General features: G+C 46.7%; 1 protein-coding gene and 2 pseudogenes across 2 annotated transcripts; all 3 read right to left on the bottom strand.

The window, feature by feature from the left end:
- Positions 1-11029: 11029 nt before the first annotated feature.
- LOC101696396 (glutathione S-transferase P) lies at positions 11030-14262 on the bottom strand. Of its 2 annotated transcripts, none has more exons than XM_087205383.1 (7): positions 14033-14262; positions 13599-13731; positions 13346-13381; positions 12776-12863; positions 12348-12451; positions 11470-11577; positions 11030-11294 (listed from the first exon to the last, which is right to left on the bottom strand). In XM_087205383.1, exons 1-7 carry the CDS (start codon positions 14245-14247, stop codon positions 11106-11108), a joined length of 873 nt encoding a protein of 290 aa, XP_087061509.1. In that variant the 5' UTR covers positions 14248-14262; the 3' UTR covers positions 11030-11105. The 2 variants fall into 2 exon arrangements, with proteins under 2 accessions (XP_087061509.1, XP_012930494.3); XM_013075040.3 differs by lacking the exon at positions 14033-14262 and adding an exon at positions 12966-13072.
- A 4109-nt stretch (positions 14263-18371) lies between these two features.
- On the bottom strand, positions 18372-19887 carry LOC101697497 (E3 ubiquitin-protein ligase RNF26-like; annotated as a pseudogene).
- Positions 19888-21280: 1393 nt separating this feature from the next.
- Positions 21281-25366, bottom strand: LOC101712622 (chromobox protein homolog 3-like; annotated as a pseudogene).
- Positions 25367-26889: the final 1523 nt, after the last annotated feature.

The raw sequence follows: 26889 nt of genomic DNA, 5'->3' as shown, positions 1-26889 counted from the left end.
ATTGCTTCACATGTCTCCTACTTTTGTTAGGGTAGAAAAGTGTGATTTGGATTTTCGTGGTTTCTGTGGCTTTGGGGGCACTCTGACAGATCAGTGGGATCACCCACTCCACCACCCAAGTCCTTCCTCCTCCATCGGATGTTGCAAATATTTCCTTTGAGTTGATTGTCTCTCTGATAATCTGATAAACAATAATGATCACTGTATAGGGGAAATCCTCACATGTAATGGAGTCAGGTTTATTTTGGGGGGATTTAGCTCACTGGTTCCGCCGCCTGCCTTGCAAGTGCAAGGTCCCAAGTTCAATCGCCAGTATGAAAGAAAGAAAGAAAGAAAGAAAGAAAGAAAGAAAGAAAGAAAGAAAGAAAGAAAGAAAGAAAAGAAAGAAAGAAAGAAAGAAATTTATCCTCAGCTGGACTTGGTACAGATCTATAATCCCAGCACTCTGAGAGGCTGAGAGGCCGAGGCAGGAAGGAGGATTGCCACTAGTTCAAGGACAGCCTGGGGTACATAGTAAGTTCAAGACCAGCCTGAACTACACAGCAAGACCCTGTTTCATTAAAAAAAAAAAATTGCCTAGGGGTGTGTTTCTCAGACTGTGTCCCCATGTTTAATGACGCATGACTGTTTTGATGATGCCACTGCTATTGCATCCCAAACTCCTGTGTATGCGTGGAGAGACTGGTTGGCTATCACAAACTCATTTCTTCTTCCCAGGCACAGAGTTACACTGTTTCCCCAACCCTTGTATCGAAATGGGGCAGAGTGGAGTATGTCACTTCCAGACATGGGCAGCTGGGAGCAAGGGTGTCTTCACCACTCTCTCTTCTCTCTCCCTCTCCATTACCCACCCTACCCCCAATTCCAACACCTTTCAAGGTATGACTCTCAGCTCAACTAGGTAGTTCTCATATGGCCAATCAGATGATGGCTGCAGTGGGGTCACCGTGAAGACTTCTTCCTTACTTGGCTGCCCCCAGCTTTGTCTGTCTATCTCTCTCTCTCTCCCTACCTTCCCTGTCCTTGTGGCAGCCTCAGGGTTGCAGGTAGTGATTTTGCACAGTAACTGAAATGAGTGTCACAGAGAAACCACAAAGCAGTGTGATCTTTTCTAACTCAGCCTGGGAAGCCTCACTGAGTAGTTTCTGCTGTATTGAGCAGCCACAAAAGCCCACCCCTTCCACGGAGGTCTCAGAGAAGTCAGAGGCCCAAAGTGTTTATGGACATATTTTTAAACCACCCCAAAGAAATATGACACAATTCCAAATTCCTTACCCCTTATGGTCTGTCAGTTTTTCTCTGCCTGGAAGGTTGCAGGGTCTTCATTTAATTCCTCTGAGCTCTGCAATTTCATGCTTTGCTTTCGTCTCACTCTCGAGTCCTAATCCAGTCATTGTCCTGGGCTCTTCCATTCTGAAAGCCCGTATTTTTCAACCCTGGGAAACTGTATTGTATTATTCACTTCATTTCCTCCCTACTATTTGATTTTCTGCTCTCCTCCTTCCTTCTTTCTGGGGCTCCTCAAATAAGTCTTCATTTTTTTTTTTTTGGTGCCAGGGATTGAACTTGGATCCTTGCGCTTGCGCAACAGGCAGCAAAACCACTGAACTAAATCCCCGGCCCAAGTCTTCATTTTTCTGGTCGTTCCAGGCTCTTATCTTTTGCTCTATTTATATATACATATTTTTTCAACTTTATCTCCTGAGGTTTTTTCATTTTTGCTATCATATTTTAATTTCCAAGAACTCCTTTTTCTTTGAAAGTTCTTTTCAATAGCCTCCCTCTTTTATACTCTGGAGGTAATATCTTTTTTTAAATCTCCCAGAAGATAATGATTAAAGTTCATTTGAAGTTTCATGTGAGCACAACCTGCCTGGTCTGTATCATCTCTGAGTACCTTTTTCCCATTTATTAATGTCTCTTTCTCTATCTCTCATTGGAAATTTCTTTCAAATATCTCGCAATTATTTATTATCTATAGAAGTTTGTGGCATTGAGAGTGCACGGGGAAACTGATGGGAAGTTCTGCATGAGAGAGGGGCTTGCAAACTTCAGGGCAAGTTTGTGTGTCTATGTGTTTTGCTTGTCTGTTTGGCTTTGCTGTGGTGGTTTGTTTGGTACAGGGGATTGAAACCAAGACCTTTGCACTGAGCTACATCCTTAGCCTTTTTTAGATTTTTATTTAAGACAAGGTCTAGCTAAGTCACTAAATTGCCCAGGCTGGGATTGAACTTGTGATCTGCCTGCCTCAGCCTCCGAGTGTGCTGGCATTATAGGCTTGCATCACCACCCCTGGCTTCCACGCAGGTCTGGCATATATCTGGTCACTGAGTCAGTTTCACTTGTGGCCAGAGAACCCAGATAAGACCCTGCTGCACGTGCTTGGGAGGTAGGGCTGGCAGGGCAGGGCTAGAATCTCACCACTGCACCCTGCCAGCACTCCTGACCCACAGATATGCACGAATGAATGGTGTTTGACGACACCAAGTTTATTGTGCTGCAGTGGAACCCTACTGAGCAGGCTGGGTGGGCCTGGGAAGGGGGACACAGAAACAATCTCCTATTGAACCCTGTGTTCTCTGATTGTTAGGAGCCCTTTCTGAAGTGTAGGAGACATCCCTAGTACTAGTGGGCTATGAGTGGCATGTGCTTCTTGCCTTCCCTTATTCAGCTATACTGTTTTATATCAGGAGTCAGACCAAGGCCCTGCATGACTCAAATGGAGATGTCAGCTAGCAGAGTTGGGCTAGTATTGCTCCTTTGCTAATGGCTGTCACTGAGGCCTAAGTCCTGGTCTGTGAAGTGGCAGGGCCCTCTGAATTACATGCAGCTGAGGTTGGTGTGACCTCAATTAAAATCCTTTCCCCTGAATTATCACTTCTCACTGACCTTGTGGGTTGCTTGCTAATTATGCCTGGTCCCAGTACAGGTTTCTTCAAGACAAGCAGTGCTGACTCCCTAATAGCCTTGCATAGTGCCGTAATGCCAGGTGTTCAGCAGTAATTCTCTAGATGACTTCAAAGCTCCCTAGAGCCCTATTACTTCTCATGATTGTATTCAATAAATACTGGATGTGATTGGGGGCCTTTGTCTTTGCTGCCATCAGCAACACTGACCAGGACTCAAGACTCAGCTTCACTATAAGTCTCATTCCATCTATTCTTTAACCTTTAGCCAGTGCTGTGGTGGCTCACAGGAAGTTGGGACTTACTGCAAGGGTCTCCAGCGACGTCCATTTCCCTTGATCTTTACACTGAAGCAGGGCTCTTGGGCCAGCATTCCCAGAGGAAATGCGTGTTTGTGTATATGAACTATCCTCGAACCATCCTCAACCCCTCCCTGAAATCTTTTCACCATCCTAATACCCATCTGCCAGTCTTGCCTCTTCCAAGGTCACTGCCTTCTGTTCAAGACTGTGGAAGCTGACCTTGGTCTTCTGTCTTCCCTGGAAAGGTGGACAGTGAGGGAGGCCACTTGAAGGTCAGCCTTTGGAGAGCCTCCTTCTGTAGAGTCCCTCACAGCTGCCCTCCTCTGCTAGACCCAACCCACTGTCCTGTGCAGAGCTCTTGGGCTTTTGTCCCCAGGGACCTGGGGGCACTTCTCTTGAGATCAGGTGTGGCAAGGTAAAGGCAGATGCAGGCTTGTTGATCTGGATCATGAAGTTCCCCAGGGCCTCAGTGAAATAGGAAGTAGAGCAAGAGCAAATACACAGCAGGAAGCTGAGGCAAGAATCCAAAAACAAGACAGAGTAAGGATGACTATGTCAAAAGATCAGAAAAATCAACAGATAAAGGTTACCCTGTCATCCACAAGGCCTCTAGGCATCCACAAAAACAAAAGTACATGACCCTGGCCTATGGTCCAGCCTTATTTACATTATCATTATGACCACCCCCAAAGTGGACTTTGGACACCACAACACTTCCTCTAAAAACCTTTGATGGTCAAAAACTAGCTCTCTTGATGGGTAGGCTAAGTCAGGTACCCCGTTGGGCCACATCTCCTGTCAATCATAATTCCAAGACTTAAGAGACCCAGTACCTGTCCCTGTAGGACTGTGAGCTCTTCTCCCTGGCCCACTCCCACTCTGTAGAGTTCACCTTCACTTCTTTTGCTTTTAATAAATCTTACTCCTATTACTGCTTTTTAGTGTCCTCAACAATTTTTTGTTCAGGATACCAAAAGCCTGTAAACAACTGCCCCAAGACCTTCCATTCAATAACATCAGGGCCTGCTCAGACAGGTCTGCTGTCACCACCTGCACTAGAGCCAGGGCTGTTTGGCTCACCTGCTATTCTCATGGGGGATTCATATTGTAGCTTCCTCTGAGGTCTATAACCAAGTATCCACTATTCCCAAGTCCAGAAACCAGCCAGGAGTTGTTCCTCCAAAGGCTGCTGCTTTCTTTCTGTGGGATGTTTCTGCACCAAGTTTTAAATGGGGAAAAGACTTCCAAGTTGGCGTCCTATCTCTTCAGCAATTCCTTTTACTCCTAAAACTCCTCCAACTTCCTCCAGAAACCCTTTTAACCAGCAAGATGTCTACTATAATTTCCTTTCTCTCCAAGATTCACAGCAAGTGCTCGGCCTGCTCTATAGGCTGCAGTGTACAGAGCACTTATATAAATGCTCTTAGTCAGGAAAGAAACTTGGCAGAGCCTCCCACTGCTGCACCCTACAGCCCCCTACTTCCTGGGCTCTGTGATTGGACTGTCAGCTCCAGATCTGTGCAAGGGCCCCTTATGAATTTATCCTGAACCCCACCACAAGGAATTCAAGTCCGCTGGACAGCAGCAGTTTTGCTTTTTTTTTTTTGTACTAAGGATTGAACTCGGGACCTTGCACTTTCGAGGCAGGCAGCGGCACCACTGAGCTAAATCCCCGGCCAGAGTTTTGCTATTTGAGGATCTGGAGGTAGCTCGAGATGGAATCCAGGGTCTCAGATGTGCTAGGCAAGTACTGTAGCACTCAGCTACATTCCCAGCCCAGTACCAGAGCTTTAAATCACAAAGGCCTTTGTCCCCACTGGTGGAAGATTTTAACACATTTAGAGAGGAGTTGGAAAGGCCATTGACAGCCCCCTTCGTGGGAACCTCCACTGACTAGTATGGCTGTTCTTTTGATTATACTACAGGTATTAGACAGGCCAGGTGGCCTTGGGTGAAAATGCCGCCACAGAGGGAACAGGTAGCCAGAAATTTTCCTAGGCCCTCTCTCTTAGTTTCTTTTGTGTTACTATTACAGAATAGCTAAGGTTGGGTGTGTTTGTTTGTTGTCACTGTTACAAAATACTTTAGGCAAACTAATCTTATGTGTAGGGAACAGGGAAAGGGGATGTTACTAGGACCTCTGCAGTAAGTCCTAGTTTCCTGTGAGCCACGAAAGCACAAGGCAAATTAACTTATTATACAGGAGAGGTAGAAAAATAAGACTTGGAGAAGTTGAGCTTTGGGCCTGATCAGTGCTGCTCTGGGCAGCAAAGACAAGAGCCCCCCACCCCGCCCAAGCTTGCTGCACCTTTTATTCAGTACATAGGGAGAAACAAAGGTAACAGATAACTGGAGAGTGGTAGAATCCCTAGATCAAAGAGGAACTACACAAATGAAATTTGGTTCCTCCCAGGATGTCTCCCACAGGTGTGGTCTTACCCTGGAGCATCACAGCATCAAGGGATCTTTGAGGTCTCAATTGTGACAGGAGGCAAGGTGAAATCATGTCTCAAAATGCCATAGCTGGCCTGTAGGCAGGAGAACTAGGCCTGATCAAATGATTTTTTCCTAAAATTATGTAGCATTGCTCCTGACACTTACGAAATAATGAGGTTTAAGGGCCGGGGATTTAGCTCAGAGGTTCTGCCGCCTGCCTTGAAAGTGCAAGGAACTGAGTTCAATCCCCAATACCAAAAATAATAATAATAATTAATAATAATAATAATAATAATAATAATGAGGTTTATTTAGCTTATTTTGAGATTCAATATCCAAAAACATGGCTGTGGTTATTTTGGGTCAGATTCATCCTTTTCTCTAAAACAGCATAGGTTCTGACATGAAGTCTCAGATTCCCTGGACCTAAATAAAGCAATCATTTTCTGTCCTGGAGCCTGGCCTACTAGCTGCCATTTTTGAGCCCAGGCAAGTTACTCTCTATGGCCCCCTCACAGGACCCAGCTCAGCTCTTGCCATGGCTTCTGAACCCATTGCAGATCAAAAATACTCCTGTCAACGCCAGCCTGGGACCTGCTGGGGCTCTGGAATTTGCACCCTTCTGGTGGCACAGCCAGTCCCACAGTGCTGCCTGTCTGAAGTCCAGGGCCTGCAGGTGGGCTAGTTCCCTGCCTCCCTTCTCCCTGTAATCCCAGCAGAGTTGCCAGGTAGATCTCACTGGTGCAGGCTAGGCAGTCCAAAACCTTTGGTGACATTTGAGTGGATAGAGAACTGGTGTAGAAGATTCCCAGGCTCACACGGTAGTGCACGTAGCCAGCCTGGTCATTGTAGGGACCACTGATGCCATCCATCCTTGGGGGGGAGCACATCTTGGGAGCTGGGCCCTCTGGGAATAGGCATCACTACCCAGCTGGCCACTCAGAGTCTGCCTTGCATCCCCAGGGCCCAAGGCAGCCACTGAGGCCGCTCAGGCATTGGCACTGGAGGGTTGGAAGGAGGCGGCCACATGGATTCAGAGCCTCTGGACCTGGGTGTGGGTGCTGGAATTTTTAAACCTCACTGGGTGCTTCTGCTTGTCAGTGTTTGCACAGAGCAGTGGTCTCTACCCAGGGGTACCCAAGATGTGTTTGATGCTAAAAGAAGATACGTGGAGGGTTGCACTTAAATATAACTTTAAATGAATATCTAAAAAAAAAAAAAATACTCCTGTCAACTGAGAGAACTGCACTAAGTGGTGGAGCTTGTTTGGAGAGGAACTTACTGGTGAAGCCTTCTACATGTGCAGAGAGAAGCAGGTAGTATGAGAGCTCAGCAGGGGGCCTGGATGTCATGGTGCTGGGGAGGAGCCTCTTTTAGACTCACTCTGACACCAGATCTGTTAAAAGATGCACTTGAACACCTTTACATTTTAGAGTTGGAGCATTCTGTGATTCATGAATAGGAGCAGTGCTCCACAGTGAGTGCAGAGGGCACACTTCTATAAAGTGTTCTCAGAAGCAAAACAAAGAAAATGATTCTGATTGGTTAGAGTCGCAAGCCCTTGGTTAGGGGTCAGTTTCTGATTGGTAGTTTCTAGTTTTATGTAACTGTTTACATTGGGCTTGGAAGGAATTTATTATACAGAAATATAAAGTGCCAGAGCCATTGCAGACTAGTGGCTTCCCAGTTAGGATGTTTTCAACATTTCTCTACGCTATGTTATCTCTCTTAAAGACTGTAAGACACAGAACTGTTCTACCTGATGACAGATCACCTATGAACCGGCCCCATTAACCATCCCTTCATCATTGCTCCTCTTTCATGGGAGAGAACCCCCTCATTCTACATGACTGCCTTGCAACTATAAGCATAGTTTCAAAGCCATGGTGTTACCTCTTAGGACCTCTCAGATACACCTATGAATAACCCACATTTATTTCTAAATCAGGAACTATAACAGTTCCCAAAGGCGAACTTGCCAGGACACATAATCTGTTTTTTGTTTTTGTTTTGTATTTGTTTTGGTTTTTTTGTTTTGTTTTGTTTTTTGTTTTTTGAGACAGGGTCTCACAATGTAACCCAGGCTAGCCTTGAACTCACTGTGTAGCCCAGGCTGGCCTCAAACACACACCAATCCTCCTGCCTCAGCCTCCCGAGTTCTGGGATTACAGGTGTGGGCCACCATGCCCAGCAGGACACATAATCTGGCTGGGCCATTATTTTCCCCACATGAAACTTTGGAGGCATATTCTCTGTCCACTCTGAAATCATTCCAATTTGCATATCTCACTGCATTTACTACAGCTGGCATGCTGGAAAAAGAAGAAATCACCACTATTTACACTGGCTTTCTTAATGCTTTTGGAGTCTGCCATGGTATTGGCGCAATGTGGAAATCACATAGATTCTTTTTTTTTTGGTACCGGGGATCATACTCAGGTCCTTGTGCTTGCACAGTAGGCAGTGAAACCACTGAGCTAAATCCCCACCCCAAACATGGATTCTTAGCCTCTTGCTGGCCCTCCTATTTCCAATGGACATATAATTGCTTCCCTTTTTTAACTGCTACGGTCTGAATGTGTCTCCCAAATGCATGTGTTTCTACCCAGTTTACAAAACTGTTTTTATCTCTGACTGATATTATTATCAGTTAAATGGTTCTTGATCTGAAAAAGAGATACAAAAAGTGCCAAACAACCGCCAGATGGATTATATGTTGTGTCAAAGGGACTACCCGTGGCCTCTTTTTATGATCTTTTTGCTTGCATTTACCTCTAATCAGGCAGGGCAAATGAGCAGATGGAGGGTAAAGAACTAAAAGGGGCCAGGTGAGGTGGTGCACACCTGTAATCTCAGTACTCTCTGAGGCTGAAACAGGAAGATCTCAAGTTCCAGCCTAACCTGGGACACTTAGGGAGACCTTGTCTCAAAAACAAACAAACAAACAAAAAAACAAAAGGCTGGGGATGTAGCTCAGTGAGAAGACCCCGGGTTTCATTCCAGTACCACACACACACACACACACACACACACACACACACACACACGCATACGCGCGGCTAAATTGGTTCTGCTCTGGTATCCACAAAATTTCTGACAACTTATTTCCCAATGCACTATTTATAAATGTCATCCAGTTTCTGAAGGAAACTAACTTGCCTCAAGATGTCCTCCAGGGCTCACAATGCCCTTTGGGGTACCCAAAATAGCTGTGTCTCCAGCTTCAGTCTCTTCCCACTGCCTGGTGCTTGGTCCTGTGTTTAGTGGATGAAATGAAGGCCATCAGGCGACAGGGACTGGTGCCAAGACAGCAGGAAAGGGATTAACAATTGATATTATTCCTCGTTTTGGCCTTCCTTTGTGGACTAAATCAGATGAAGGAACACATTTTTCAGCAGAAATAAACCACTTACTTCCAAAGACTATGGGATGCTCATCAGTTTCACACCCCATGCCAGCCCCAGTTCTTGTGGAAAATGGAACATAAAGATTGAGACATAAAAAGGACATTAGAAAAAAACAGCCAAGAAGTTGGACTTAAGTGTCCAGAGGCATTACCCTTGGACCTTATAAAAATCTGTAACACTCCAAACAGAAGACACAGATTAAATTTTTTTCAGTACTAAGGATTGAACCCAGGCCCTTTGTGCTGAACTACATCCTCAGCTTTTTGCTTTTTTCTTCTTCTTTTTTGAGACACAATCTCACTAAGTCACTAAGGTTTCCAGGCTAGGCTTGAACTGGTGATCCTCCTGCCTCATTCTCCCAGAGTACGGGGATTACAGGCCTACACTACCACACCAGGCTCTAACTAGTATTCTTTTTTTTTATACTGGGGATGGAACTCAGGACCTTGCGCTTTTGAGGCAGACAGTGGCACCACTGAGCTAAATCCTGGGCCTCTAACTAGTATTCTTAAAACATATTACCAATAGGCAAAAAGGGCATAGCTTCTGCTGATCTGCCTTACCACCCCCTTTCAACCAGGAGCTGGGCCCATCAAGGATCTTGAAAGAAACCACACTATCTTACTTTCTCATTGCTAGAACAAAATACCTGAAAACCACAAATTAAAGAATGAAGAGGTTTATTTTGGCTCACACTTTTTAGAGGTTTCAGTCCATAGTTAGCGGGCTCAAATTCAGGGAGCACAGCATAGGGGAAACAGTCCAGGGCAGGGCAGGCAGGAAGCAAAGAGAGATGGAGGGAGGAGGAGAGAGATATGCGCTTCAAGGCCACGCCCCAGGGACCCATCTCTTCCCACCAGGCTTCACCTCCCAATGTCATACCCAGCTGTAAACTCATCAGTGGATTAATCCACTGATGGGTATCACACCTTCATGATCGAAGCATTTCCCCAAAGGCCCACCTGTGAGAGCATGGGGCCATCTAGATATAAACCACAACACACACACAAACACACCATCAAGTTGGAAGGACCAGGGACAGACGAAGGGCTGCTGAGCACCTCCATGCCATCAGAGACAAAGAAAACCCCTCCTGGACCCAAACAAGCCACACCAAACTCCACAAAGATGAGCTCTCCAGTCGCCTGGGAGAACATCCCTGTGGGTGACTTTGAAGGATTTCCCCTTATAAATGTGCTGAGATTTTTCTCTCTTCTGTTCTTTCATTCTCATTCGAATCCATGTTATTGTCTCTTTGCAGTTACTCAGCTACTAAACTATTTCTTCTCTCCACACCCAATAACTCAATTTTTTTTTTTTTTTTTGGTACCGGGGATCGAACTCAGGACCTTGTGCTTTGTGGCAGGCACTGTGCCACTGACCTAAATCCCCGGCCCATGATAACTCAACTTTTAACATGTGAAACTTGTAGGGGAATTCTGAATGGGGAAAATGAAGGGGTTCTGGATGTCCCACCCCAAAATCTGCCAGTCTTGAGTTAAAGACACTGGGAAAACAGCAAATGGAAGATCATTCTGCCCTTCTTTTTTTCTTTTTTTTGGTACCAGGGATCAAACTCGGGTCCTTGCGCTTGCGCATCAGGTGGCAAAACCACTGAGCTAAATCCCCGGCCCTGTCCTTCTTTCTTCTTAAAAGCAAGGGATGAAATTTCCTTGTAGAAGAAGCTATTATGGCTTAAATGTGGTTTTTCATCAAAACTCATATTCAAATTTAATTGCCAACATAATGGTATTGAAAGGTAGCGGGGCCCTTAAGGCTGTTGGATCAGGGCAGTGACCTTGAGTATTTCTCCTCTCGCCCCTCCCTTTCTTGTTTCTGAAGTTCAGTAAACCCAGACCTCACCAAGGGCTCTAGGAAGACACTGTATCCCTGGGTGCATGCTCTGCTCCTCTCTCCCCAGCCTATCATGTGAGGGTCCCAGAGCCCCCTCCCCAGGAAACAGTGCTCACAGCCCAGCTTTGGTCTTAGAAAGTTTATTGGTCCTGGGGAAAGGGAGGTGAGTACCCCTGACTCCTCCAAGGGCCCATGAGACTTCACTGTTTGCCATTTCCATTGATGGGCCGGTTCACGTGATCTGGGGAGGCCAGGAAGGCCTTGAGTTTGGGCCTGGCACTGAGGCGTGCCACATAGGCCGAGAGCAGGGGGAAAGCATCCAGGCAGCCAGGGGCCAGAACCTGGTGGTTCAGCAGCAACCCCAGCAGGTTGTAGTCAGCGAAGGAGATCTGCAGGGCAAGGTGTTAGTCAGTGGGAGCAGGCCAGGGGAGGGGAGGGCAGTGGGGGGCAGAGTAGCTGAGCCCACCCCTCAGGTCTGTCCTACTTTGCCATAGGAATGGCTCCCATCTGTTTCCATCTGTGAGGAAAGGATGCCATGGGAGGACCTGGGAGGGGCAGGCTCACCTGGTCACCCACAATGAAAGCCTTGCCCCCCTGGTTCTTGGACAGCAGAGTCTCGAAAGGTTTCAGATGCCCAGGCAGTGCCTTCACATATTCATTCTTGCCTGCCTCCTGCAGGAAGGATGCCAAGGGTGTGCATTATCCTCCTATCCTCTTAGCGTGAGCCCCTGCCCTATGCACGACACACTCCTTCTGTTGCCCAGCTTGGAGACCCCAGGATCCCTGAATGCTCCCCACACCCACCCCATTACCAAGCCCTGCCCACTTGAATCTGTCCCACCCCATTCCCCCTTTCCATCCCTGCTAGGATCTCCTAGCAGATTATTAAAAAAACTTCAGAGCTGGCTCCTCTGAGATCCTTCCAGACCTCCTGTTCAGACACAGCCCTGCTCAGTAGCCCTCACTGTCCTCAGGAGAATCCACGCCAGAATGTTCAAGACCTTGAGGACCTTGCCTGCTGCTCTCCTCCCCATTTCTTCCTATTCCATCTCCATAGCCACATCCACACCCCTGTGCACACAAACACTTTGCCCTTGCTAATCGGCCCCAGGTCCCCAGGTGAGCTGCAGACCTGCACCCTCTGCCCATCTGAAATAACCAACACCTCCTTCCAGAAACTGGTAGATTCTTCTCCTCTGGCAGCCATGGGGAACCACCTGTTGCTGGATGTCTCTGGCCCCAGCATTCTATCATTCGTGCTACTTAGCTGCTTCACACCCAGCCAGTGAGGAATATCTTGTCACTTACGAGCCTGATCCCCAGCCCTAGCACCCTAACCAAGGAAGGGCTCAGCCGGAGCCATGGGAGGGCTGGAGGTGAGGGTACAAGAGGTCCTTTCTTTGTTCACCCACAGAACCCCTCTCTCAGGTGCCCAGGCTCACGTAGTTGGTGTAGATGAAGGTAACATATTTGCAGCGGAGGTCCTCCACACCGTCATTCACCATGTCCACCAGGGCTGCTTCCCGCTGGTCCTTCCCGTAGAGCCCTGGGGGCCAGGGGAGCATACAGCATGACTAGCACCTGATCTGATCCACCCGACTCCCCAGGCATGTGGATATCTCAGGGCTACAGCCGGGGAGGAGTGGGAGGGGGAACCTAACCCACAGCAGGAACTCAGTTCCTGAGAGGCCTCCTGGCACAGGGAAAGGCAGAGGATTGGACCTGCACTATGGGTGAGCAGGGTAACCTGTGTGTCTCTGCTTCTTCTACTCTGGACTGGACTGAAATGGGTGAGGCTGGGAGGGCAGATGCTCAGGGTCATGGCTGATCCCCACCCCCTGCCTGAACTGCCCAAAGCCTCAGGACTCACCAAGGGAACGGCCCAGGTGGCGCAGGATGGCATTAGACTGGTACAGGGTGAGGTCTCCGTCCTGGAACTTGGGGAGCTGCCCATACAGCTGTGGGGGGAGGGGAGTGTTAGCTCCGTGAAGGAGGAAAAGCCTGGCTGCCCCCACCACAGTCCCAGTCCCCCAAGGCCTGACCAAGGTGTGGTCACTCACACAGGAAGCCCTGAGCTGGCCCTGCATCCAGGACTCCATGGTCACCACCTCCTCCTTCCAGCTCTGGCCCTGGTCAGCCAGCAGCATGCGAATGGCCTCACAGCGCCCTGGGCGGCGTGAGGGACAGGACAGGGGTGTGGGGACCGTGTGTGGAGACCCAGCCTCACAGCAACCCAGGGAGGGGTACATGGTGAGGGAAGGGGACATGGGAACAAAGACTCCTGATGACCAGGTGACCAGGACGGTAAAGGAGGAGACTGGGACTGTAGTCACAAGCAGGAGGGTCGAGGCTGGGCTGGGGTCCCCCCAGGTGGATAGGGGACAGTGGACAGCAGCCCCTGCCTTTGCCTCCCTCCCTCCCTCCAGGCACAGGCTCCTACCTCGAACTGGGAAGTAGACAATGGTGTAGGGAGCCACTAGAGGAAACAGAAGAAGGTTGTTAAGAGTCTGGAGAGCGGAATCTGGGCACAGTGCCTTAGGATCCGGTCCCTGGTCTGGACGCTCTGGGTCCCCCGGGCCCCCCAACTCCACCCTGGGTTCCCAAGATCCTGGTCCCGGAGCTGCAGGCGACCTGCCCCGTGCTGGCAGCTCCGAGTCCCTCGGGAGCCCAGAGGACAGGCGGCTTGGACTCACTGTTTGCTGCGTAGATGCCGGCCTGGACTCTGCAGCCCGTGGCGTAGACCTCGGTGTAGGCGGCGGAACTCGGGTGCAAGCCTGGCGCCTGCGACGTCCTTTAAAAAAAATCCCACCCGCTCCGCCCCCAAAGCTGAGTCATTGCGCGGGCCACCTCCTCCTGCCGCTACCCTCGCCACCCCACCCCACCCCCCACCAGTCTTCAGAGTTTGAGGGCACCCGCCTTCGGGTGCCGGGCCTCTCCAGTGCACACGCCCATAAAGGGAGGGGCAGGGTCCCAAAGAGGCAGAAACTCCAGACTGGAGTTCAGAAGTCATAAAAGCCCCTCTCGATTCTCCTCTTTGACACCCCTCCACCCACCTCATCCCACACAGAGAGTGATTGGCGGTGGGGAAACTTTAAAAAAAGCCATCGATAGATACTTGCATCCTTACTGGCAAGTGGCCAGCGTCCTTGCAGACGTGGAGGGAGAAGCTGCTAGGCGCTGTTTCACCCGCAGCTGCCATTTTGGACCCGGCGACACCGTGGGGTGGGGGGGATTCCCAAGGGTGCGGAGGCTGCCGTCCACCTCTGCCAACTGGTGGGACACGATAGAGACGCAGGGTGGGACCTCTGACTCAGCCACAGGTGCCACAGCACGGGCAGGCATTGTGAAGGGGGCGGAGGTGAAGTTCTGCCCTGGGAGGGCTGGGCCAAGCTGCCATCCTCATTGTGCCTGGGCCAGGTTCTGCCTTGTGGGTCTGTGTCTCCCTCATTCCCCTGCTTACCACCAGCCTCCTCCCTCCCTCCTCCTGGTGCCCTCCTAAGCTAACCGCACTGATTTCTTTTTTTCTTTTTCTTCCAAAAGAGGTTCATTTGCTCATTTAATCTGCACTTCAAAAGCAGCCTGAAATTTCTTGCCCCAGTGCTCAATGTCCCATATATAACAAGCTACAAAAGGCAAAGAGAAATGAAGCAGAGAAACTGCTGCAGTTTTAATATTTTGAAAAATTGGGAACCTGTCCCTTCTGTTACTTTGTGTCCTTGCAGCAATTTTGTAGCCCTTTCAAAAATAACACCCACTGGGGCCAGGGATTTAGCTCAGTGGTTCCACCACCTGCCTCAAAAACTCAAGGTCCGGAGTTTGATCTCCGGTACCAATAATGATAATAACACCCACTTCCCAAACACATGCAGTCCTACATAGTCACACAACTCTTTCACAAACTCACTGTCATGCACAAGCACACATGAATATAAAAGTATTCGAACTTTCATGGGTTTATGTGCCCTTCTCTCTCACACACAAGATGGGGAGGAAATCTCACCAAGCAACACAGAGACCTCTTGCTCTGGGTCCTCCAGGGCCTGCCAGGGGCAGCCAGACTCCCCTGACTGCTCTCTGGCTGTCCTGCAAATCCTTCTAGGCCTTTTTGGGGGTCTTTCCTGTGTACGTTGGGGCCTGAGTCTGGACTATTAAAGCAGGAGGTAGAGTGGCCACAGGTGCCCCCTTCCCCTGCCACCATGCCTGCTGCTGTCCTAGCTAGGGTCTCTGTCTTCCTCTTACCTCTCCCACTCTGATCATTTCAAATTAACTTAGCCTCCCTGTTTGCACTGGGATGTACAGGAACATGTCCCAGCTCCACCTGTGTCCCTGTGCTCATGGACCATGAGATATTTCTATGGGTCTGCCCCTTCCCTCCCCCGACAGCACTGTCCTCGCCCCTTCTGCCTGCATGTGAGAGACTGCAGGTATGTCAGTATTCTCCTCAGTCCCTAGTCCATTGCATTGCTGGTCTGGGCAGAGACCCCTTTTAATCGTATGCATTCATTTCTGAATTCCTTCAGTCCCACATGTCACTGTCTGGCCACTCTGCAGGTGTCTGGAAAGCCTGCATCCCAGGTATGTAGACACTCAATTTGCATAGCAGAACCAAGTGACCCTCCAGAAGCTCCGCACCCTCCAGGCCACACTCTCAGCTGTGGCCAGGCCTCTGGCCCCATTTCTCATTACTAAGGGTTCATCTCTTCCTGTGCTTATTGGATTTTGTTTTCCTCTTCTGGAGGAAGTGACCTTGGGTCATTTTCTTTGGAGTTGTAGCTTGCTTTCTGTTGGTTTGCAGAATACCTTCATTTATTCTAGATATTAATCTTTTATTAGCTTTAGACATGACAAACACCTTTTTCTCTTCTGTTAAATACCTCTTAACTTTGGTCAAGATATCTTTCATTTTTAAAAACTCGATAATTTTAGCATAATCAAATGAATCAAAGCTCTTAATTTTTTTTTTCTGTCAGGAGGTGGGGGTTGGTACTGATGTGCTGGCTTTTGAACCTTTAGGTCTTTCTTTAGCCCTGATCTCCACATCCTCCCACACTGCCTTTATTTCACATCTACTGCATGACTCTATCCAGAGGCCCTCCTGAGTGTGCCTTTAGGTAAGAATCCAGTTTTATTTTTCCCCATATCTTCTCCAACACCACCATCTGATTTAATGAGTGTTACATTCCCATGTACACCTGGCTCTGCCTCCTGGTCTCTGTCCTCTGCCATCCATTGCCTACTTCTCAGTTCTAGTGCCAAGGCCACAACTTTTTATTACTCTGGCTTTATAACTCTAGGAAGGAAAGGAACACCCTCCAGGCTCTTTCTTCTTGTCTTTTCTTTCTTTCTAATTTTTCTTTAAATTTTTTCGTTACTTGTGGATCTTTATCCATCTATAAAAACGTTATAGTAAATTTATTGAAGAAAATTTTGTGTGATACTAGGAATTGAACCCAGGGCCTTCACCCTGAGCTATATCCAGCTTTTTAAATTTTTTATTGTGTGGCAGGGTCTCATTAAGTAGCTAAACTATCCAGGCTATACTCCACTTGTCTTTTTGCTGCTTCCTGAATTTCATATAAATGCAATCATATAGCCAGTACTCTGCTATCTCATTCAACATATTCTTGTGAACTTTTTAAAAAGTTGAAGTATGATTTATGTTTAGTAAAATTTATTCCTTTTAATGTAGGAGGGATTATGAGGTTGACAAAAACCATGATTACAATCAAGATAGAGAGCAATTCCTTCACCCTAGTAACTTCCCCTGTACCCATGTGATCAGCTCCTCTGCCACCTCTAGCCCCTGGCCACCTGCTTTCTCTCAGGAGTTTTATCCTTTTCAGAGTGTCCTGGAAATGGAATCATGCTCATTCATTGTGCAGTGTTTGGGAGTCTTGCTTTCTCTCATGTCACACCTCTGAGATTCATTCAGGCCTCTGGGGTGTCGCTGTTCCTGTGCATTTTATTGCTGAATCATGCTACCTTGACTGAATGTCTCATGGCTATAGTGCATAAAGCTGGCTCAAATTATTATATTCAGGCTTTGTAAACATAAGTTCTTGCTATCTTGGACAAATGCCTAGGAAAGGATGCTGAATCACATGGTGAGTCATAGGTTTAAATTTAGGGTTTGCGTGTGTGTGTGTGTGTGTGTGTGTGTGTGTGTAACTTTCTAACACAGTGCCAAAGTGGCCTTACCACTTTACATTTCTTTCTTTTTTTTTTGGAACATAAAACTATTTATTGACCCCTGCTCACCATTATTTACAATAAAGTAAACAATATACAGTAGGATAACATTCTGACTACTACAAAGTTATTTTCCTGGCTTCTGCTGAAACAGTAACCCGAATACTGAAAAGATTGAGCCTACATGTAAGGAACAAATTGGGTCAAGAAAACCATGCAGGTCAATAATTTAGATTATAAGTTTGTTCACTCATTTGTTCTAGCAGGTCCTAAATTGTGACCACCTCTAGCCACTCAGTAGGTTTCCCTGAGCCAAGTCTTAGACATCTGTGAATCCTGACTTTGGAGTGCAGATTTCAACTTGTTGTAAGGGAATGGGTCATGAGGAATGTTTCATGTTCCCTTAACAAGTCTTCCTTAGCTAATTCAAACATACCAGGTTTTGACTAGCTGTCTTATTTGGGTGGGGAAGTTGTTAGTAGTGATAGAATTTTTTCTTTTCAGTAATTTTGCAAGCAAACTGCTGCCTTTTTGTGACTAAAGACATAGATAGGGATTCTGATATGGCTGCTTTGAAAATACCCATTTTTTTTTTTTCAGAGCTGGCAACCTAACTTTATTCATCAGAAAATGGGCAGATGGACCCCCCAGGGAGCTGTGTACCCCTAGGCCCTGGATTCTTCTACTTGGACCCTAGTGAAATATGCCCTGCCCAATGCCAGGGAGAGACAAAGAAAGGAATGCCACTGTCTTATGTGATGCGGGGAGTAGAAATCTGATCACCTCTCCTAAGGGTCCCAGTGGAGGTTGGGCACCCCAGAATACATGGTCCCAAAGCCAGGTGGAGATGCGCCCTCCACCACCAGGGGTAAATGCCCAACCCCAGCTTTTTGATCAGATTGGGAGGGAGCCTTCTAAGATTATGAGAGGCAGAAGTGGCTCTACGGGCACCTCAGAGATTCTACCCTCAAACCCAGGAGAGCCGAGGGCTTCTGGCTGAACACAGAGGTTCAAGATCATTCCAAGGCCCATGAGTTGCCAAAATACCCAAATGACACTGATGTGCTGTGGCTGCAAAAGCTGAGGCAGTGGGCAGGAGGGGGAAGGAGGCAGGGAAAGAACCTACAAACCCCCAACAGAAAAGCCAGAAGCAGAGAGGGGCCGGCCCCAGAGGCTGGCCTCTGGGTGGGCCTTGGGTTGGCCGGAGGAGAGGACAGCCAACAGTATCAGGGCCCTTGCATAGTGACATGCTCACCACCCCCAGCATTACAGGGACCCACCAGGAACAGAGAACTATGTTACCCTGCCCCCCTAGATGCAGTCTTCCAGACTGTCCCACATGCAACAAGTCCTGGATGTATGGCTTGAGGCCTGGCAAGAAGCCATGGGGGCAAGAGGGGATTCAGGACAGGACCAGAGGTGAGGTGCTGATGCTGTCCTAGCACAGGTGCCTGCGTGGAGCATGGAGGGTGGCGGGCAGGGAGAGCATCTTCAGAGGTAGACATTGAGAGTCTGCAGGATGCCCCGGCGGCAGAGCCAGCAGTTGCGGTGGTAGATGGGGTGACGCATGAGGATTTCAGTGCAGGCCCGGCACAGGCACAGGTGTCGGCAGGGCAGGAGCAGCACAGTCTTGCTCTAGTCCTGGCAGATGACACACTTCTTCCACTCCTCTTGCTCCTTCAGCGACTTCCATGGGTCTTGCCCAGCTGTAGCCTCCTCCTCATTGAGCCTCTCCCGGCCCCGGGCAGGTGTTGCTCTGATGATCCTGACCACCTCCTCTTCTGCCTGTGATCTGGGGACTCCTTCAGGAAGAGTGTCTTGTCCCGGGACCCTGGCCAAGAACACCCTCCTAGGGCCACCTTGGGGGGCCCCAGGTGCCCCACCTCAGTTTGGCCAGCTTGCCAGCTGGAGGCTGCGACTCCAGACTCTGCGCCAGGCTTCTAATCCCAGTGCTAGGCAAGACAGCTGAACAACATCCTCTCGGAGCCGGTGATAGGACGGCCGGGCATGGAGCTGACTGAGTGCTCGGGTGGCCAGCCTCAGTGTGAGGTCCGGGTCCAACACAGTCACAGTCACTGCCAGCACACAAGCCAGCAAAGCCAGGCCAGTGAGACTGACAAGCATAAAGCTGGCCAGGAGGCGGGCAGCTGTGGCCAACAGCTCCAGTACTAGTGGGCAGGGTGTCCAAAGGAGGATGGCCATGGCCACAGCACTGCTGGAAATGTGGGCTAAGAAAGCAGCCACAATGTCCATCATCCTCCACAGAGGTCCCATCACCACATCCCACAGGGACAGCACCAGGGAGAAGACATTCTGAGTGCCAATGAGGCAGATGTTGACCAGACTGTTGATCACATAGGCCACCAGGCTCATGGCAATGGCATAGATGTCACAGGCCTGGTGCAGCAAAGCATGGCTGCAGGAGACCACATTGAGGACACCCCGGTGCAGGATCTCACGCCTCCGCAGAGCCCCATGGGAAGCCAAGTGCCTGAGGAGCTTTAGGCTCTCCAGGCCGGAGTAGCAGCTGTAGAGCAGGGTACACAAGGCCTGCAAGCTTCCAAAGGTCAACCTTACCAAAGCTTCAATCAAGGCCAGCAGTGAAAGCACAACACCACAGCCCAAGTGCAGAAGACTGGTCAGTACCATGTGCGGCAGGTTGTAGATGAAGGCCAGGAGCCAGGCCAGGGAAGCCAGGAGGGAGGACACCAGCAGGAAGTTGAAATCCAACACAAAGGTCAGCATGTCCAGCACCGGGCCCACCCGGTTCACTACCAGGTACACAGCCTCCATGATAGGGCTATGGAAGCTAGTCCAAAAAGGAAGGCTGGCTCTTGAGTTGAGGGTGCTGTCGAGGTTGTCAATATTTCAGGGAGTCAAGGATTCATCTGGAAGGAAAGTGAACAGTCTCTAACCCAGGGGGTTAGATGTAAGGAAGAAGTGGACTGGAGTCTTCCTAGAGGCAAAGGGTGGTCAGGCGTCGCTCCAAGAGTACTGGTTTTGAAAGAGGGCTGGTTAGGAGGAAAGAGGCTGAACATCTCTAAAATGAAGGTGAGCCCGAGCTGGAAGAGAGAACTCTGCCTTGGAGGCCTGGTGTTGCGTACCACGGCCAAGTAAAGGGTCAGAGCTGGATGAGAACCGGAATGGGTGAGATGGGATCTCGCCGGGGCCAGGGCCTGGGCCGGGTGGGGGCGGCGCAAGCTGGGCGAGGGCTCGCTGTCCACCTACGCCTGGCCCCGTCCTCCTGTTCGCGGTGCTAGGCGCCCAAAGAGGGAGCGGGAGAGGGAATCAGCTTCAGCAAACCCCAAACGCGGCCTCCTCTCCTCTGGACGCGGCCATCTTGTGTGCTGAAAATATCCACTTTAAACTGTCCAATTAACCACAGAATCATCTATTTAACTTAAAATGTTATGGCTTCAGGAAAACTTTCAATTTAACTGTAAGTAATTTATTTCTTAGGTTGCTCAGAATGATAGCATCTCAAACATGGGCATATCACCCATAGTTTTTGTTTTGGTGAATGTTTAAAAACAAAACAAAAGGGCCAGAGATTTAGCTCAGTGGTTCCACCACCTGCCTCGAAAGCAAAAGGTCCTGAGTCCAATCACTAGTACCAAAAAAAACCCCGAACTATTTACATAAGTATTTTATTTATACACACATAAATAAAAATCTTAGAATGATCCTTAAGCATTTGAGCTAAAAATGAGTTCTGTTTGAGTTTGCCTATGGATAACTTCCCCAATATTTACAAAAGCAGAGGAAATATATCAGGCTATCAAATGCTGTTTTCTGACAAAGGAAGCAACTACAGAAAGCTTTTTATTTGTTCAAAGTAAACAGTGCTGTTGATGCAAAGCAAACAAAACCCAACAACTTCCCCAAATACTACTTTCAAAACCAACATATTAAACTTGATTTTCATTGGAATGCTGTTTTTTTCACAATAGTAAATCAAAAACCAAGACCCATATTTTATTTTTATATATAAATACATATAAAAGTGATGTAAGTTATTGAGCTTCATCTTCTGGACAAGAATGCCAAGTTAGTCTCTCTTCATAAAAAGCAATTACAATTTGAGGACATTTCATATTTGCCTCTTTTGCCAGCATCAAGTCAGCCTCATCTGAATCTTTCTATTTCACGAGAAACATCAACTCTCCACTACTGTCTGTGGCACCAATTATTCGTTCAGGATCAAGACCTCTAGCAAATCTTCTAGGTTTGTCAGCAGCATCTCTTTGATTTGCTATCATCAGACTCACTGTCAGATAAAGATTTTTTTTTTGTACCGTCTTTTTCTTTACCAGCTTTTTGAGAATTAAGAAATGCTTCAATTAATTCTGGGCAATCTAAATTTTCTTCAGGTTCCCATGTATTGTCAGCATCTGTAAATCCCTTCCACTACAGAAAATATTCCATCTTCCTTACATGGAGGTCCAGTACTTTTTCTACAACAAATTCTTCAGGATCTGCTTCTTCAACTTTTTTATTTTTTTTGTTTTGTTTCTTTCCCGTTTTTCACAATGTTGTTTTATTGGAGGCCTTTTTTTTTTTTTTTTTTTTTTTTTGGTACTGGGATAGAACTCGGGACCTTTCACTTTCGAGGCAGGCTGCGGAACCACTGAGCTAAATCCCTGACCCTTGCCTGTTTAATTTTAACTGGATTCTTTGTTTTCTTCTGAAGTTCTGAGAATTTTTTATATATTCTGGATAGAAATCCTCTATCAGATATAAATTTTGCAGATATTTCTCCCAATCTTTGGCTTGTATTTTCATTTTCTTAATAGATTTTTTTTTTTTTTTGAGACAGAGTCTCACTATATAGTTCAGGCTGGCCTTGGACTCACTAGAACAGGCTGGGCTTGAACTCTCAGTGATCCTCCTGCCTCAGCCTCCCGAGTGCTGACATTACAGGTGTGTGCCACTATGCCTGGCTTTTAATAGATTTTTTTAAAGTACAAAAACTTTGATTACTGCTATGGCTTAGATACGAGTTAAGTGTGTCTCCCAAGGATTCATGTGCTGAAAGAAGGGTTTGTGCATTGGGAGGTAGTAAAACCTTTAAGATGGAGACTGGTGGAAGGTGATTAGGTCACTGGAGTTCTTGGGAAGAATTAATATAATTCTAGTGGAAACCCATTAGCTCTTACATGAGGAGATTGTTAAAAAAAATTAAAAATCCAACCTTGAGCTGGGCATAGTGGTGCAGTGAGGCAGGAGGATTGCTGTGAGTTTGAGGCCAGCCTGGGCTATACAGTGAGAGCTTGTCTCAAAAAACCAACAAATAAACAAACAGACTCCAACCCAGCTCCTGAATCTCTCTGGCTTCCTGTCTTGCCATGTTATGTCTTCTCCATATACCATGAAGTTCCCACAAGAGACCAAATCAATTGAATCACCTGGTCTTAGTCTTTCATCTTCCAAAACTGTGAGCTAAATGAACCTCTTTTCTCTATATAGTATTCAGCTCCAGGTACTCTGTTAGAGTAACAGAAAGAAAACAGACTTAATACAATAAAATGTATCCATTTTTAATTTTTATTTATAATTTTTTGGTCATATGTAAGACATCTTTACCTAATCTAAGAAGAAAAAAGATTTGTTTTATGGTTTCTCCCAGAAATTTTATACTTTGGAATTTTGCATTTGTGTCTATGACTATTTTGAATTTTATATATGCTCTATAGTTTGGACACTGAATGTCCCCAAAGGCCCATGTGTTTAAGGCTTGCTCCACAGGGAGGCACCATTGGAGGGTGGTGGACCATTTAGGAGGTGCGGCCTATCTGGAACCCCTTAGGCCATTGAGGATCTGCCCCTGGAGGGGATGGTGTGCCCCCATCTCTTTCTGTTTCTGTTGTTTCTTGGCCATGAGGTAAGTGGTTTCGTCTCCCATGTACCCCTGCCATGATGTGCTGCCTGTCTGCAGGCCCAAAATAACAGGACCAACAATCATGGACTGGGACTTCCAAAACCATAAGCAAAATGAACCTTTTCTCTTTATGACTTGATTATCTCAGGTTTTTTGTTATAGTGAATGAAAGCTAATTAGCACAATATATGAGGCAAGATATAGGTTGAGGTTCACTTTTTTGCATAAAGATATCCAGTTGTTCCCACATGACTTGTTGAAAAGACTGTTCTTTCTTCATTAACTTACCTTTCCAGCCTTATAAAAACTCAGTTGACCATGTATATGTGGGTCTAGTTCTGGATCCTATATTCTGTTATATTGATCTATGTGTCTATTCTTTTACCAACACAACATTATATTTATTTCTGTAGTTTAATAATTCCTTAAAAATGAGTAATGAGTCTTCTAACTTTATCCTTTTTATTCTGATTATTCTAGTTCTTCTGTTTCTCCGTGTAAATTTTGGAATCAAAATTCTGACTGGGATTTTATTTAACCTTTAATATAATTTAGGGAAATTTTACATCTTAACAATATAGATACATTTCTCCATTTATTTGTCTTTATTTTCTCTCAGCAAATGTTTTATACTATTTCAGAATACAGATCTTGCCTATATTTCATTAAATTTTTCTCTAAGTATCTCATAGATTTTATGCTATTATAAAGGATATGTTTTATGCTCTTGTAAAGAATGTTTGTTTATTTGTTTGCTTGTTTGTTTTAAGACAGAGTCTCATTATGTAGTTCAGGCTGGCCTTGAGCTCCTGGTGATCCTCCTGGCTCATCCTCCCAAGTGCTGCAATATAGAGGTGCACCACCATGCCTGGCTTATAAATGATATTGTTTAAACTTCATGTTCATTTTTGGGTTTGGGTGGGTTTTTTTGGTACCGGGGATCAAACTCGGGACCTTGAGCTTGTGAGGCAGGCGCCAGAACCACTGAGCTAAATCCTGGGCCCTTCATGTTTATTTTTATCCCTAGTATATACTCATACAACTGATTTTTTAATAATATTGACTCTGTATTATGTGAATTTGTATAATGCATTTGCTAATTCTAGTAGTCTTTAAAAGCTTCTTTATGGTTTGAAATTACTTTTATATTTTCATTTTATAAACTTGGTTGCTAGCATATAGACCTATGTTATGCTTGTGTCTAGATGCCCCCTAAAAGCCTTATCCAATCATAGGTTCGGAGTTTCAATGGTGGCTAGATTAGGGTGTATGAATATGGATTAAGGGCGTGATGCTGGGGTTAAGAAGGTGGATAATGGAAGCTCCAACCTGGATGTGGGTAGCACCAATCAATAGGCCCTTCTCCCTACCTGGAACTTACCATAACCTGATTAGTTCCTTGGGCTGTCATAGATGGATCTCAGGCCCCAAGACCCTGACCTCCATACCATCATCTAAATGCAAAGTTTGTGTCCTTCAATATTTAAAAAATGTTGTTACATCTTCTCCCTGCTTTCACTGAGAGAGGTCAGGAGCCCAAGAAAAGAAAGTTACAGTCTTCAAAGCCAAGCCCTCAGTAACCTGTTTCCTCCAACTAGGTTCTACTTCTTAATAGCCCATTCAACTATGAACTTATCAGTGGATTAATACATTGATGAGGTTTAAAAAATGCCTTCTCTAGGCATCTTTTAATCTGATCAATTTGACAATCAAGATTAACCATCACACAGATTATCTCTGGTTTGGTACTCTCAGCCCTTTTGGCCTTTTGATCATCATTCTTTAATTTTAAGAAAAGTATCTCCTTTATTTCTTCCAAGAACTCTTATTCTCTATCTTTATTTTTCACTTCTGGGACTTGTATTCTCTGGACAATGGCCCTTTTATTCTATTTTCCTATTCCTTCACTATCATTTATATTTCTTCTGGTTTATCTTTTCTGAGAGTTTGAAATGGCTCTCTCCACTCACCATTTCATCCTTCAGCTGTAAGCAACTTTTAAAAAATTTTAATTTAACCTAATGTAATTTCATTAATGAATTGTTTTTGAGATGAGGTCTCACTATGTTGTCCCAGACTCCTGGGCTCAATTCATTCTCAATTCATTCTCTCACCTCAGTTTCCCGAGTAGCTGGGGCCTCAGGCATGTTCCATTGCACCTTGCTTCTCATCCTTCAGTTTTATGCATCATGTGATTCATCCCATCTATTATTGGCTTTTTCAATTATTGCTTTTATATCTACTATTTCTTCTTTTGCAACTTCCTGTTTCATGTTGCCAAAACTGTTCTACCTTTGAGTATTTCTGTTACAGGTATTCTCTGTCTGTGTAGCCCAGTAATTCAGCATTAAATGATACATGTGTCACCTGAAGCATCTTCCTCATGGGCCCCATGCTGGACTTGATCACTCTGTCTGGTAGCACCACGATCTGTGGTTTCAAAGAGATGGAAATAGCTGAGCCCCAGATACCAGGGAACCCCATCCATTCTCTCTCCTCTTTCCTGTCACTTTCCTAGCAGCATCTGAGGTCAGAGCCGCTGCTTCAGCCCTTGGGAAACAGCACTGCACTGAGATTCCTGCATCCTGGGGGCTTCCAGGGAAAGCATGGAAGAGAGGAAGCCCATGGTGTCAGTCTGTCTCCTCCACAATGCCTTAGTCTAGCAGTCTTTGCAACCCTGGTGACTGGGGTGAAGCTGCATTAGGTTGGTGACAGGCAATGACAGCTCCTCCACAACTCTAGGAACTGGCGAGGATTGAGTACAAGTTGCTATCCTCTATCATCCTCCTATTGTCACCTCCAGCTGCACTCAGCCTGACATCCTCCCCCCGCACACACACCCCTAAAAACACAGATGCTCATAGAGTTTTTTGTGCCAGGGATTGAACTCGGGACCTTGCGCTTTCAAGGCAGGTGGCAGAACCACTGAGCTAAATCACTGGCCTATGCACATAGAGGGTCTTTTTTTTGGTACTGGAGATCAAACTCTGGACCTTGTTCCTGCAAGGCAGGTGCCGGAAACACTGAGCTAAATCTCCGGCCCTATGGACATAGAGTTTTAAAACAACTATCAATCTGCAGGAAAATACATGTCTCACTTTTTTAGGTTTGGTTGTGTGTTTTTTCCCCAGAAATCTCTGTCTCTCTGCAGTTTCTTATCAGAGAAGGAGCAGAACGTGCAAGTTAGTTTATCATCTAATCCAAAGGTTGGCACACAATGAACCTTGTCTTATCACCTACTTTTATTGGATCCCAGGCATACTCATTCATTTATGTGATATCTCTATTTTGTGTTCCAACAGCAGAAATGAGTGATTGCAACACAAATTGTGTGGGCCTCGAGGTTAAATTATTTGCTCTCTGCTCTCTGTAGAAACTTTGCTGACCGAGGAGCTGAATTTCCAGGGGCGTCTATTTTGCTTCACCAGGAGAGTTGCTATGGAGCACTCCATAACAATGTCCTTCCTAACACCATTTCCCCCTTGCAAGACCCAGCACTTCCCAACATCATACTAGCATGGAGTGTGGAGTCCAGGCCAGTGTGGGAACTGCTGAGATGCTCTTGATGGGGGGTAAGTTGAGCTTCCAAAGCAGATGGAGAGGGTGGCTGAGTAGGCTGCACTCAGCAGGTATGAGCAGGCCAAGTTGTCTTTCTTTCCACACTTCCATTAAACATGGTACTTTGAACAAGCCCTTTTCTCCATAGAAGACTCCAGGGCAGATCTCATTGTTTAGCCAATTGCTCTGAAATCACAAAAGCTCTTTCAGGCACACAGAGCACCTTGAAATTTTGGTCCATAGGAACATTCAAAGTTCTGAGCTCTCATGTGATGTGGAGCTGCTCCCTCTCCCAACATGGGTCAGAACTAGGTTTGGAAACCCAGGTTGAGAAAGGTTTGACCTTTTCAGTCATCTTC

This window comes from Heterocephalus glaber, unplaced genomic scaffold (assembly GCF_053883595.1).
Source record: "Heterocephalus glaber isolate CG9 unplaced genomic scaffold, H.glaber_assembly_v1.0 deba00000594, whole genome shotgun sequence".
In the NCBI taxonomy this organism is placed as follows: Eukaryota; Metazoa; Chordata; class Mammalia; order Rodentia; family Bathyergidae; genus Heterocephalus; species Heterocephalus glaber.
Note: the sequence above shows the minus strand (reverse complement) of the source record. Positions and strands in the feature narration are given on the sequence as shown.